Source organism: Mirounga angustirostris, unplaced genomic scaffold (assembly GCF_029215605.1).
Source record: "Mirounga angustirostris isolate CCGP_5_RB_7025 unplaced genomic scaffold, mMirAng1.0.hap1 SCAF_17, whole genome shotgun sequence".
Taxonomy (NCBI): Eukaryota; Metazoa; Chordata; class Mammalia; order Carnivora; family Phocidae; genus Mirounga; species Mirounga angustirostris.
Window position 1 is genome coordinate 541,474 of NW_026991725.1, and position 14,025 is coordinate 555,498.

Below are 14,025 nucleotides of genomic sequence, written 5' to 3' on the forward strand. Positions count from 1 at the left end.
TGGTGTCTTGCTGTGCAGGCCACAGTGTTCCAGAGGAGTCACTTGAGCAAGGAGAAGCCCTCCCTGAGTGAGAGGCGGTGGCTAAGAGGTCAAGCCTGAGTGGAGAGGCAGGAAGACATGACGGATGGGGGGCCGTGCACACCACTGGGGTCCGGATGTGACGTGGTGGTCAGAAAGAAATCAGTGGCCTTTCAGGGTGGAATGACATGGGACGACATAGCTCCAGGGGGTTAACCGGGCAGGTGTGGGGGGCAGTGAGTGGGGAGGGGGCACAGCTCAGAGGCCACTGAGGGATCCCCAGTGGGACTGGACGGCACGGGCCTGAATCAGGAAGCAGCTGCCTGCAGGGGGGCAACAGTGCGGGCGTAAGAGAGTCTTAGAGACTGTTTAGCGGGCCCTGGGATGTGGCTGGGTTTGGAGAATGACTGTAGGTCCATTTGATTGGGAAATATTCTTCAGGGTTCCATGCTGCCCTCCTCAAGCAATTAAAAAGCATGCCAAGTAAAGTCACTCTTCTCAGACTTCCCACTTGTGGGCCAGGAAATGTCTGAAATGGTTCACAGAAAAAATTCTAGAAATGGCCATGACAGCACATGAAATGTGCTATTATTCTATTCACTGTTCTTCTCTGGACTGCCTTACCTTTGCCCTTTTGGTAAAATCCTGGTTTCCAGTACTCATTCACTGGTAAACTGCAAACACTATCTCCCTCTCTTTTCCTTTCCTTCCTCACCTTTACTAAGTATCTACACATATTAAACGGAATGCCCATTATATATATCAATTTTGCCAATTAAAAAAAAAAACACACACCTTGGTATTCTGAGTGCTTCTTCTCCTGAAATATGTGCTATCCATCCTCATGCTTTTGGCACAGGAGCTTTGAGTCAGCTCACACACAGACATGAAAATGTGGTGTCCCCAGGGATTACTCAGGATGGGGACACTGGCTTCAGAAACAGGTATTTGACAGTGTTGCTCTGAAGAAGAGCTGGCAGGTGTTCTGACAGGTCCTAACAGCCTGTTCCTAGGCTATGTCAAACCCCAATTTAGTTTCACAGTCCTGGGTTTATTTCCTGAAGAAAAATCTTTTGAAAACCACACCCCATACTCTGGTACAAATATATTTTATCTTCAAAGGCAGATGGAGGGTGCAAACATTTTGCTTTTATTAGCGTTTTAAACATATTTCAATTGAACACTCACTAAATTAAAAGAATAGCTAATTTGTGTCCCATTTCCTGACCCACATTGTAATTGTCTCCCACCTCTCTTTCATCCATCTTCTACCAGCTTTAGCTTTTCTCCCCAGCCCAAGGGAAACCATAGTCTACTCTGGTCCATTCTATCTACTTTCCTCCTATCCTTCAACCCACCGCTGAAGATGCCCACTGCCCACATCCACACCTTCAGCATGAGAAAGTCAGGGGGTGCTTTGGGAAGGGGGAGCATGTTGATACCCTGCCTTCTCATTCAGGTGGCCTCTTCCCCATCAGCACCCTTTTCAGGGCCCCCTGCACATCAGGGTTCCGGAGGCTATAGATGACCGGGTTCAGCATGGGGCTAAGGATAGTATTGAGGATCCCAACCCCCTTGTCCTTATCTGAGGCTGACACTGAGCCCAGACACATGTAACTGAAAGAGCCAGTTCCATAAAAGATACAGACTACAGTGATGTGGGAGCCACACGTGGAGAAGGCCTTCTTCCTCCCCTCCGCTGAACGGATTCTTAGCACTGCAGCTGTGACATGGGCGAAGGACACTGAGATGAGAATCAAGGGGAACACCCCCATGAAAGTGGCCCCCACAAAAAGCAGCTGCCCATTGAGGTGGATGCTGGAGCAGGAGAGCTGGAAAAGGGGTGGGAGGTCACAGTAGAAGTGGTTGACCACATTAGGGCCGCAGAAGTCAAGCACAGATATAGCCACCGTGTGAGTCAGAGCATTGATAAAGGAGTTGGTGCAGCAAATGCCCACCAGGGCTCCCTGGACTTCCTGGCTCATGCGGGTGCTGTAGGTGAGGGGCTGGCAGAAGGCCAGGTAGCGGTCATAGGCCATGGCTGTCAGGAAGTGACAGTCCACACCAGCCAGGAGATGGAAAAAGAAGAGCTGTGAAATGCAGGTAGCATAGGGGACTGTGCACTGGTGGGCCAGGAGACATGCTAGCCTCAGAGGGACAGTGACAGTGATGCATCCGACATCCAGCAAAGACAGGTTCCCCAGGAAGAAGTACATGGGCGTGTGGAGTTTGGGCTCTACCAAGATGGCAGCCAGGATGCTGAGGTTGCCTCCAACGGTGACCAGGTAAGCAAAGAGGAAGACAACCAAAAGGATGGGTTGCAGTCTTATGTTTTCTGTCAGGCCAAGAAGGATGAACTCAATGACAGTTGTCCTGTTCCCCCAGGCATCTGGCTCCATAGGCTGCTGCTGAGCTCTGTAGTGGGAGAAGACCTGAACCTGCCAAAGGGGGAGAGAGACACATTGTAGGCACCTAATCTGAGGTTACTGGATGTTGGGGAATATGGCGTGAGCACCTACCAGCCTAGAGCTTGAGTAGTCTCCTGGAGGCCCCCATGATGCCAGACGTGAACTCTTTAATTGCTGTCTCAGGCTGAGATCCAGGGGATGTCAGAGAAGGGGCTGGGGCAGAAGAAACTACTCTGGGGTACAGGACACTGGCTATTTCACAACATTTTAATAGCTATTAAGGTTGTATTGGTGTATAGTGACTGCATAGTGGTTCTGACTAGCTCGATGAATAGATGAATGTATGAGGTTCTAGAAAGCACAATATAGGAGAGTGGCAACAACATAAAGAAAGGTAGGAGGATGAGAAGTCATGAAATCAAAAAGAGATGCAAAAGAGAGTGAGCAAAGAGAGGAGCAAGGAGCAGACCAGAGTACAGAAATACTCAGAGGCCAAATATGGAAGACATGAAGGCAATTTAAGAAAGCACTGACTACATTTTTAAAGTGTGAACTATGAGTATTGTGCTAAGAACTTCATATTAATTTTCTTATTTAATTTTCACAGAGCATTATGGGGTAACTGCTATTATATCTATATAATCAGGACTGATGTTTTTAAAGATTAAATAAGTAGCCCAGTCCTCAAACCCAGGACTGTCTGACTCCCCAAATCCACACTTTAACATTGTACAGCCTCTTACTTGGTCATGTTGTTACTGAGGCTTTATAAATGACATTGTGTGTGACAAAGAAAAGCAAGATATTCCTAACTCTTCAGGTCTTGGCATCACTACAGCTATTCATAAAAGTCAAGATCCCATCCATCCATCCATCCATCCATTCTTCTATTCAATAATTGTCTATTTGTTAAATGTAGTAAGATTCTGCAAGTATTTTGGTGGTGGAACTAACAGATTGGGCATGAGGTATGAGAGAAAGAGAAGGTACAGGGATGATTCCAAGATTCTTGGCCTGAGCAACTGGAGTTGCTATTAAGTGATATGGGGAAGACTGATGATTTTGTAGGCGGTAGGGTTGGAGATCAGGAGCTTTTCCAAGGGAAGAGAGGGGAGGTGAAGTCCCAGGGAACATTTAGCTAGTTTCCACTCAATTGCACATGGTAGCAGTTTGGTTTACCCAACAAGTGCCTGGACAACTGAAGAATGAACCCATGATGTCAAAAGTTCTTCAATGTGACTGCATCAATAGCTCTGAAAAGGTAACTTAGGGGCCCCCTTCTGCTGGACGTTTGCTCTGGTAGGCCACCCTTTGTCCATGACTGTGCTGGTGCTCCTTTCTAACCAGAACACTCTTCCTTTCCACACATCAAAACTCCATCCTTCAAGGCTCTGTCCTGGGTCAATGTCCCATCATCTCAAGGAAGTCCTCCTTATGCACTCCAGTTTTTAATTGATCTTCCCCTCCTCTGATGAGACAATTAATAACCTGGATCATTCTAGCACTTGCATATGGAGAAAGGGGTGGGGAACTGAACCATTATGAGGAGTACCTTGCCCAAAGTCACACCAGAGGGCCACTCAAAATCAATAGCACAAGACAAAGAAGGTAGATTATGCTAATAGGCTACCACAGGAGATTCTACACTACACCTGGCACCTCCATTCTGTCCTTTCCTGTGAAAACTGTTGGCAGTCTGTTGGGCTCAAACTCTGTCAGGCCAATGCTGACCCTCAGTGGGAGAAAGAAGACTGCTAGCCTTTCACAGGTTATGCCTTCCTTTCCAGAATCTACCTCCCACCTGGGACTACCACTGATCCCCACAGTGGGAAGCCAGGGACTTCTTCGACCTCTCAGACACTGTACACTTGGGTTATGTTTTCTATCACAACTTCCGTCTTGGGCAAACTTTAGCTCTACCAAGGGTTACACTCAGACACAGAGCAGAATGACAATGCCTCCTTGCCCTGAGCAGGAGATATATGTCTCCTGGATATGCCCTTCCAGAATGCTGGAGGTAGGGCAGGGATCATGGTTTCCCCATCAAATACAGCTTTCCTGGCCTGGGTGTTGTAAAAGCAAAATCACAGTGTAGTTGGGGAGGAAGACTCTTGAATGTGGAGTTCTAAGAGAGGTTGACAGGCTACCTACCTGGATCAGCAGGACCTGTGAATAAGAGAGCTTCCAGCTGAACTGGTGGGAGGAGACAGGGGAACTTGGGGAGGACTGAACTCCCTGGGCTTCAGGAAACGACCTGGAAGGAGGCATCTCAGACTGATGAAGGCGACAAGACATGCAGCAACACTTAAGAAGGGCAAGGGCGCCTGGGTGGCTCAGTTGGTTGGGCGACTGCCTTCGGCTCAGGTCATGATCCTGGAGTCCCGGGATCGAGTCCCGCATCGGGCTCCCTGCTCGGCAGGGAGTCTGCTTCTCCCTCTGACCCTCCTCCCTCTCATGCTCTCTGTCTCTCATTCTCTCTCTCTCAAATAAATAGATAAAATCTTTAAAAAAATTTTTTTTTTTAAAAGAAGGGCAAGTTAAATTTCCTTAATAATGAAAGAGGGCTTGCTTACAACAAGGGAATTTCTCCATTTCCTGAAATATGAGAGAGAAAAGACAGAATCTCTGCTACTCTGTGTTGAAAAGCGTAGGAAAAAGACCACCAGGCATAGCTGGATTCTTCCCCCACACATACTACCCATCTCATTTCCCTCTGAGGTCAGGTGTTTGTTTTCTTGGGGCTGGGGACATTTTGCTCAGCCACCAAGGAGGTCTACTGTGCAGAGATTTGAAGGCAGCAATTGCTGCTGAATGAAGGAGCCAAAAGGTTTCTCTGAACCCTTCTTGCCTTCATTCCATAAAAAGCAGATGGGCAGTAATCCCTTCCTCATGGTTCATCTCCTCCTGTTCCATGACTAGAGAAGATAAATTTCTTCTCTTCTGAGTTTGTCCCATGCATACAATCTCTCACCCAGTGCTGGGGAGACCCAGCAAAATGTATGTAGCATTTGAAGTCAGCTTACAAGTAACAAGAGAGTGTTTCCTGGAAGTGCTGGGATTGGAGTGACAGCCAGTGACAGGTAACATTTATCAAGCACTTTCTACCTGTTACTTTTATGTGTTACTTCATTCAATCCACACAAAAATCTATAATGGAGGTAATAATAACAACTGAGATTTAATTAGATCTTACTATGTGTCAAGCACTGTTCTGAGTATTTTACATATATTACCTCATTTAATCTCAAATAATCCTATGAAGTAGATACTATTATAATCCCCATTTTATAGACAGGAAACTGAGGCACAAAGAGGTAAGGTAACTTGTCCATGTTTAGGCAGATGGTGAGGGGCAGAGCTGGGAGTCTGATCAAAGGTGGCAGGGGGACTCATCAAGAATACCCCAACAGAATGCAAACTGGTGCAGCCACTCTGGAAAAAAGTATGGAGGTTCCTCAAAAAGTTAAAAATAGAGCTACTCTATGACCCAGCAATTGCACTACTGGGTATTTATCCAAAGGACACAAACATAGTGATTTGAAGGGGGACATGCACCCTAATGTTTATAGCAGCAATGTCCACAATAGCCAAAATATGGAAAGAGCCCAGATGTCCATTGACAGATGAATGGATAAAGAAGATGTGGTATAGATATACATCAGAATATTACGCAGCCATAAAAAATGAAATCTTGCCATTTGCAATGACATAAATGGAACTAGAGGGTATTATACTAAATAAAATAAGTCCATCAGAGAAAGACAAATACCGTAAGATTTCATTCCTTTGTGGAATTTAAGAAACAAAACAGATGAACATACAGGAAGGGAAGGAGAAATAAAATAAGATGAAAATTGAGAGGAAGGCAAACCATAAGAGACTCTTAACTATAGGGAACAAACAGGGTTGCTGGAGGGGAGGGGGGATGGGGTCAGTGGGTGATGGGCATGAAGGAGGGCAAATGATGTGATAGCACTGGGTGTTATATGCAACTGATGAAACTCTACCTCTGAAACTAAAAAAAAAAAAAAGAGAGAGAGAGAGGAATACCCCAACACCTGCCACCTCTGGGACGGGCAATTTGTGGATGCAGGTTATGTGGTGAGAAGAGAGAGGATATTTGTAGGGATCCCTCGTCACCATAGGAAATGTTCTCCCAGATGGATTTTCCTAGCTTAATATTAAGGCAAGCCCAATCTGGGTTTGAAATCATAGCAGGGACACAGCCCAGTGTCACACAGTACAGTGACAAGAGCTCATTCTAGCTCTGAGCAGCAGGAGGGTCTCTTCATCCTGGATGCTTTTGTCCAATCATCTCCCACTCTGCCTGTTCATGCAAGCGTCGGTACCCTTCAAGTTCTCTGTTCCAATCTGTTGTATGTAGCTCTTTCTCTCCACAAAGCCATGCACAGCCAATCTTCCACTCCCCCAGTCTCCCCTTCTTCTTCCTTCTCTCTCTCTTTCCCCCTCCTCTTCTTCCTTCTCTCTCTCTCTCCCCCCCTTCTTCTTCTTCTCTCTCTCTCCCCACTCTTCTTCTTCCTTCTCTCTCTCTCCCCCTTCTTCTTCCTTCTCTCTCTCTCCCCCCCTTCTTCTTCCTTCTCTCTCTCTCCCCCTCCCCTTCTTCTTCCTTCTCTCTCTCTCTCTCCCCCCCTTTTTCCTTCTCCCCCCCCTCTCCCCCTCTCTCATTCTTCTGGTTTACAAGGATGACAACTCAGCACAGTTGAAAGAGCTGTGGAGTTGGAGTCCAGGTGCTTGTTATTTCTGTTATAAACAAGATTCTACTAGCATTGGGACCTTGGAGAAAGGAAGGAAGGGAAAAAAGAAGGGAGGGATGGAAGGAGAAAAGAAGGAATGAAAGGAAAAATAAAACAGAAAGCTAAGGTTTACATAAATATACATATTCCATTATATGTCACTACATTATATGTTACATTTAAACTGTGCAAACATTCTTGAAGATAGGTAATCATTTTACAAATGAGTAAGATGACGCTCAAAAAATTTAACTTGTTGGTTGAAGGTCACATATGCAAGAGTTTGTTCTGAATGGAGAACTTGTTCTTTTTCTGCCAGTCCCTGCTGTTTCCCAAGGCCTTTGCCATTATCCATCTGTCTCTCTGTCCATCCATCCATCCATCCATCCATCCCTTTTTCCTTCTGTAATATGAAAGGGAGTACTGCATTATCTCTAGGTTTACTTAAAGGTATGAGGGTCTGTAAATACAGGCTACTCTGTCCTGACCGTGCTAAATAGCTTCCTTGGCTCTCCCACTCTTCTTTCCCCTACTCTTTTTTTTTTTTTTATGTTATGTTAATCACCATACATTACATCATTAGTTTTGGATGTAGTGTTCCTTTTCCATGATTCATTGTTTGCGTATAACACCCAGTGCTCCATGCAGTACATGCCCTCTTTAATACCCAGCACCAGGCTAACCCATCCCCCCACCCCCTCCCCTCTAGGACCCTCAGTTTGTTTCTCAGAGTCCATAGTCTCTCATGGTTCGTCTCCCCCTCCGATTTACCCCCCTTCATTCTTCCCCTACTCTTTACCCCAGTCAGTTCCCTCCGATGTCCCTCTATTTGCCCGCTCTGACCTTCAATCTTTCAGTCACTCAGAGTGGAAAACCTCACATGGTATTTCCCTACCTTCCCTGAATCCAAGCATCACTCAGTTCTTTGATCTATCAACAAGGAAAAAGCCATATGAAGACCACGAATGATCTCCACCCACCCTTCCTCAAGATGGAAGGAAACTAGGAGCTCTGGAGCAGTGAGAAGTCTCATGGTGGGGCTTACCTTTCTGTGAGTACTCTGGGTACTACTCCTAGCTGGGGCCTTGTAGAGATGGGGGTGAGTGCTAAGCTGCCCCAAGGTGGTCTGTCTCCAAAGGTTTATAAAAGGTGTGAGGTGGGAGCCCAGAGTCTATCCTGGTGCTCTCTCTATTGGGCTGCTAACAAGCTCCTAGAGGCCCTAAAAATCAACTCTCTTGGGGATTGCACAAGAAGACAGAGGCAGACAAGCAACCTCAGTCCTTAAGGGTTTCTCTCATCTGCCTAATATTTTGGATTCTATTAAAGAAATATTACCTTATGACATCATTCCAGGCTCCTAATGTCTCCAAGAAAGGAGGAAAGGTATAGTCACCATGTTACAGATGGAAATAAGATCCAGAGGGCTTAGATGATTTGCCAAGGCCAGAGAATGGGGCTGTGGTGGAGCTCAGGCAGGGCGCCAGCTAAGCTGATTCTGGTATTTTTCTCTCATTTATTTTTCACATTGTTTTTTTTAAGGTATAACTTTACAAAGTTGGGTTAACTAACGTATAATTTCAATTTTAAGTTTTGATGAATTTTGATAAAACTATACAATCATGTATCTACCGTCTCTATCAATATATAAAACATTTCAACCACTCCAAAAAGTTCCCTTCTGCCCCAATGCACACAGTCCCCTTTCTACACCATAGCCCATGGCAACCTCTGATCTGATTTCTGTCCCTATGTTTTTGCCTTTTTCAGACTGTCATAAGTCATACAGTATGTAGACTTTTTATGACTGGATTCATTCAATTAGCATAATCCTTTTGAGATTATGCTTGGTGGCTGTAGTCCGGCCCTTTTTTCACTAAGTAGTATGCCACTGTACGAATATACAGCAATTTGTTTACTTAATCATTAGTTAATGAACATTTGAGTTGTTTCCAGATTTTAGCCATTGCAAATAAATCTACAATAAATATGTGCATACAGTTCTTTGCATGGATATAGGTCTTCATTTCTCCTTGAAAAATACCAAGAGTATAAACTCTGGACTCTATGTGGGTGGATATTATTTCTTCTAAGAAACAGTCCAACTGTCTTCCAAAGTAGCTGTACCATTTGCACTCCTACCAGCAAAGTGTGAGATTCCATTTCTCATCAAAACTTGATATCAGAATTTTTAACATTAGGTGTGCAGTAGTATCTCATTGTGGGTTTAACTTTGTATTTCCCCAGTGATATTGAGCATCTTTTCATGTGCTTGTTCACCAGCATATGTCTTGGATGAAGTATTTAAGTAATTTGTCCCCTATCCAAATTGGATAGTTTTTCTACTTCTTATTGAATTGTAAGAATTCTTTATATATTCTGGATACTAGCCTTTTATCAAATAAGTGTTTTGCAAATATTTTCTCAGTCTTGTATTTTTAATTTCTTAACAGTTTCCTTTGAATAACTGACATTTTAAATTTTGATGATGTATAATTTTCCAATTTTTTTGATTCATGCTCTTTGTGTCTTATCTAAGAAATCTTTGTCAAATCTAAAGTCACAAAGGTGCTTCTCTTATTTTTTCCCAGAAATTTTATAGTTTTAGTGCTTACACTTAGATCTAGGATCCATTTTGAGGGTTTTTATTTGTTTGTTTGTTTTTAATATGGTGCCAGGCAAGGTTTGGGTTAATGATTTCTTTTTTCATATGGATGTACATTGTTTCAGCATCATGTTGAAAAGACTATTTTTTGACAACTTGGACAAAAATCAATTACCCATACATGTGTGGGTGCACACTTCCAGACTCTGTTTTATTCTATTGATCAATGTGTTTTCTTTACACCAATACACATGGTCTTGATTACTGTAGTTTAATACTAATTCCTGAAATCAAGTAGTTTATGTCCCCCAAAATTGTTATTCTTTTTCTAAGTTATTTTGACTTCTCTAGGTTTTCTTTTTTAATATAAAATGTAGAATCAGACTGCCAATTTCTATAAAACACATGCCAAGACCTATAGATCACTTTGGAAAGAAGAGATATCAACAATATTGAGTTTTCTAGTTCATATCTCTCCATTCATTTAGGTCTTCCTATATTTCTCTCAGCAATGTTTTGTAGTTTTCAGTATATAAGTCTTGCACATATTTTGTTTAATTTATTCCTATTACATGTTTTTAATGATATTGTAAGTGGTATTGTTTTAATATCAATTTTTAATTTTTTTGCTAATATATTTGAAATACAACCGATTTTTACATACTCTGTATTTTATATTCTGTATTGACCTTGTATACTTTCACCTCACCAAACTCACTTATTAGTTCTAGTAGATTTTGGTAGATTGGGATTTTCTTTCTTTTTTTTTTTTTTTTTATTATTATGTTATGTTAAACACCATACATTACATCATTAGTTTTTGGTGTAGTGTTCCATGACTCATTGTTTGTGCATAACACCCAGTGCTCCATGCAGAACGTGCCCTCTATACACATCACCAAGCTAACCCATCCTCCTACCCTCTCCCCTCTAGAACCCTTAGTTTGTTTCTCAGAGTCCATCATCTCTCATGGTTCATCACCCCCTCCGATTTCGCCCCCTTCATTCTTCCCCTCCTGCTATCATCTTCTTCTTCTTCTTTTTTTCTTTTTTTCTTTTTCTTTTTTATTTTTTTATTCTTATGTATATCCCCATACATTATATCATTAGTTTTAGATGTAGGGTTCCATGATTCATTGTGCATAACACCCAGTGCTCCATGCAGAACGTGTCCTCCTCAATACCCACCACCAGGACAACCCATCCTCCAACCCGCCTCCCCTCTAGAACCCTTAGTTTGTTTTTCAGAGTCCATCGTCTCTCATGGTTCGTCTACCCCTCCGATTTCCCCTGCTTCATTCCTCCACTCCTGCTATATTCTTCTTCCTCTTCTTTTTTTTTTTCTTAACATATATTGCATTATTTGTTTCAGAGGTACAGATCTGAGATTCAACAGTCTTGCACAATTCACAGCGCTTACCAGAGCACATACCCTCCCCAGTGTCTATCACCCAGTCACCCCATCCCTCCCACCCCACCCCCCACTCCAGCAACCCTCAGTTTGTTTCCTTCAATTAAGAATTCCTCATATCAGTGAGATCATATGATACGTGTCTTTCTCTTTTTGACTTATTTCGCTCAACATAATATGCTCCAGCCCCATCCACGTCGTTGCAAATGGCAAGATCTCATTCCTTTTGATGGCTGCATAATATTCCATTGTGTATATATACCACATCTTCTTTATCCATTCATCTGTCGATGGACTTCTTGGCTCTTTCCACAGTTTGGCTATTGTGGACATTGCTGCTATAAACATCGGGGTACACGTACCCTTTCGGATCCCTACTTTTGTATCTTTGGGGTAAATACCCAGTAGTGCAATTGCTGGATCATATGGTAGCTCTATTTTCAACTTTTTGAGGAACCTCCACACTGTTTTCCAGAGTGGCTGCACCAGCTTGCATTCCCACCAACAGTGTATGAGGGGTCCCCTTTCTCTGCATCGCCGCCAACATCTGTCGTTTCTTGACTTGTTAATTTTAACCATTCTGACTGGTGTGAGGTGGTATCTCATTGAGGTTTTGATTTGGATTTCCCTGATGCTGAGCAATATTGAGCACTTTTTCATGTGTCTGTTGGCCATTTGGATGTCTTCTTTGGAAAAATGTCTGTTCATGTCTTCTGCCCATTTCTTGATTGGATTCTTCGTTCTTTGGGTGTTGAGTTGGATGAGTTCTTTATAGATTTTGGATACTAGCCCTTTATCTGATATGTCATTTGCAAATATCTTCTCCCATTCTGTCGGTTGTCTTTTGGTTTTGTGGACTGTTTCCTTTGCTTTGCAAAAGCTTTTTATCTTGATGAAGTCCCAATAGTTCATTTTTGCCCTTGCTTCCCTTGCCTTTGGCAATGTTTCTAGGAAGAATTTGCTTCGGCTGAGGTCAAAGAGGTTGCTTCCTGTGTTTTCCTTTAGGATGTTCATGGACTCCTGCCTCACATTTAGGTCTTTCACCATTTGGAGTCTATTTTTCTGTGTGGTGTAAGGAAATGGTCCAGTTTCATTCTTCTGCATGTGGCTATCCAATTTTCCCAACACCATTTGTTGAAGAGACTGTCTTTGTTCCATTGGACATTCTTTCCTGCTTTGTCGAAGATTAGTTGACCATAGAGTTGAGGGTCCATTTCTGGGCTCTCTATTCTGTTCCATTGATCTATGTGTCTGTTTTTGTGCCAGTACCATGCTGTCTTGATGATGACAGCTTTGTAATAGAGTTTGAAGTCCGGAATTGTGATGCCGCCGGCTTTGCTTTTCCTTTTCAACATTCCTCTGGCTATGTGGGGTCTTTTCTGGTTCCAAACAAATTTTAGGATGATTTGTTCCATTTCTTGGAAAAAAGTGGATGGTATTTTGATGGGGATTGCATTGAATGTGTAGATTGCTCTAGGTAGCATTGACATCTTCACAATATTTGTTCTTCCAATCCATGAGCATGGAACGTTTTTCCATTTCTTTGTGTCTTCCTCAATTTCTTTCATGAGTATTTTATAGTTTTCTGAGTACAGATCCTTTGTCTCTTTGGTTAGATTTATTCCTAGGTATCTTAAGGTTTTGGGTGCAATTGTAAAGGGGATCGACTCCTTAATTTCTCTTTCTTCTTTCTTGTTGTTGGTGTATTGGAATGCCCCTGACTTCTGCACATTGATTTTCTATCCTGCCACTTTACTGAATTCCTGTATGAGTTCTAGCAGTTTTGGGGTGGAGTCTTTGGGGTTTCCACATAAAGTATCATATCATCTGCAAAGAGTGAGAGTTTGACTTCTTCTTTGCCAATTTGGATGCCTTTGATTTCTTTTTGTTGTCTGATTGCTGTGGCTAGGACTTCCAATACTATGTTGAATAGCAGTGGTGATAGTGGACATCCCTGCCACGTTCCTGACCTTAGGGGGAAAGCTCTCAGTTTTTCCCCATTGAGAATGATATTCGCTGTAGGTTTTTTATAGATGGCTTTTATGATATTGAGGTATGTACCCTCTATCCCTATACTCTGAAGAGTTTTGATCAAGAAAGGATGCTGTACTTTGTCAAATGCTTTTTCTGCCTCTATTGAGAGGATCATATGATTCTTGTTCTTTCTTTTGTTAATGTATTGTATCACATTGATTGATTTGCGGATGTTGAACCAAACTTGCAGCCCAGGGATAAATCCCACTTGGTCATGGTGAATCATCCTTTTAATGTACTGTTGGATCCTATTGGCTAGTATTTTGGTGAGAATTTTTGCATCCATGTTCATCAGGGATATTGGTCTGTAATTCTCCTTTTTGATGGGGTCTTTGTCTGGTTTTGGGATCAAGGTCATGCTGGCCTCATAAAATGAGTTTGGAAGTTTTCCTTCCCTTTCTATTTTTTGGAACAGTTTCAGAAGAATAGGTATTAATTCTTCTTGAAAAGTTCGGTAGAATTCCCCTGGGAAGCCATCTGGCCCTGGGCTTTTGTTTTTTGAGAGATTTTTGATGACTGCTTCAATTTCCTTAGTGGTTATAGGTCTGTTCAGGTTTTCTATTTCATCCTGGTTCAGTTTTGGTAGTTGATACATCTCTAGGAATGCATCCATCTCTTCCAGGTTATCTAATTTGCTGGCCTAGAGTTGCTCATAATATGTTCTTATAATTGTTTGTATTTCTTTGGTGTTGGTTGTGATCTCTCCTCTTTCATTCATGATTTTGTTGATTTGGGTCCTTTCTCTTCTCTTTTTGATAAGTCTGGCCAGGGGTTTATCAATCTTGTTAATTCTTTCAA

General features: G+C 42.6%; 1 protein-coding gene across 1 annotated transcript in view; it reads right to left on the reverse strand.

Moving 5' to 3' along the window:
- Nucleotides 1–257: 257 nt before the first annotated feature.
- LOC123853571 (olfactory receptor 3A10) overlaps nt 258–14,025 on the reverse strand; it is a 268,345-nt gene continuing 254,577 nt past the window's right edge. Inside the window, exon 6 of the mRNA XM_064582124.1 lies at nt 258–2,456. Within this exon, the coding sequence (XP_064438194.1) occupies nt 1,470–2,417 (948 nt within the window). The 5' untranslated portion in view covers nt 2,418–2,456 and the 3' untranslated portion in view covers nt 258–1,469. The remainder of the gene's footprint in view (nt 2,457–14,025) is intronic.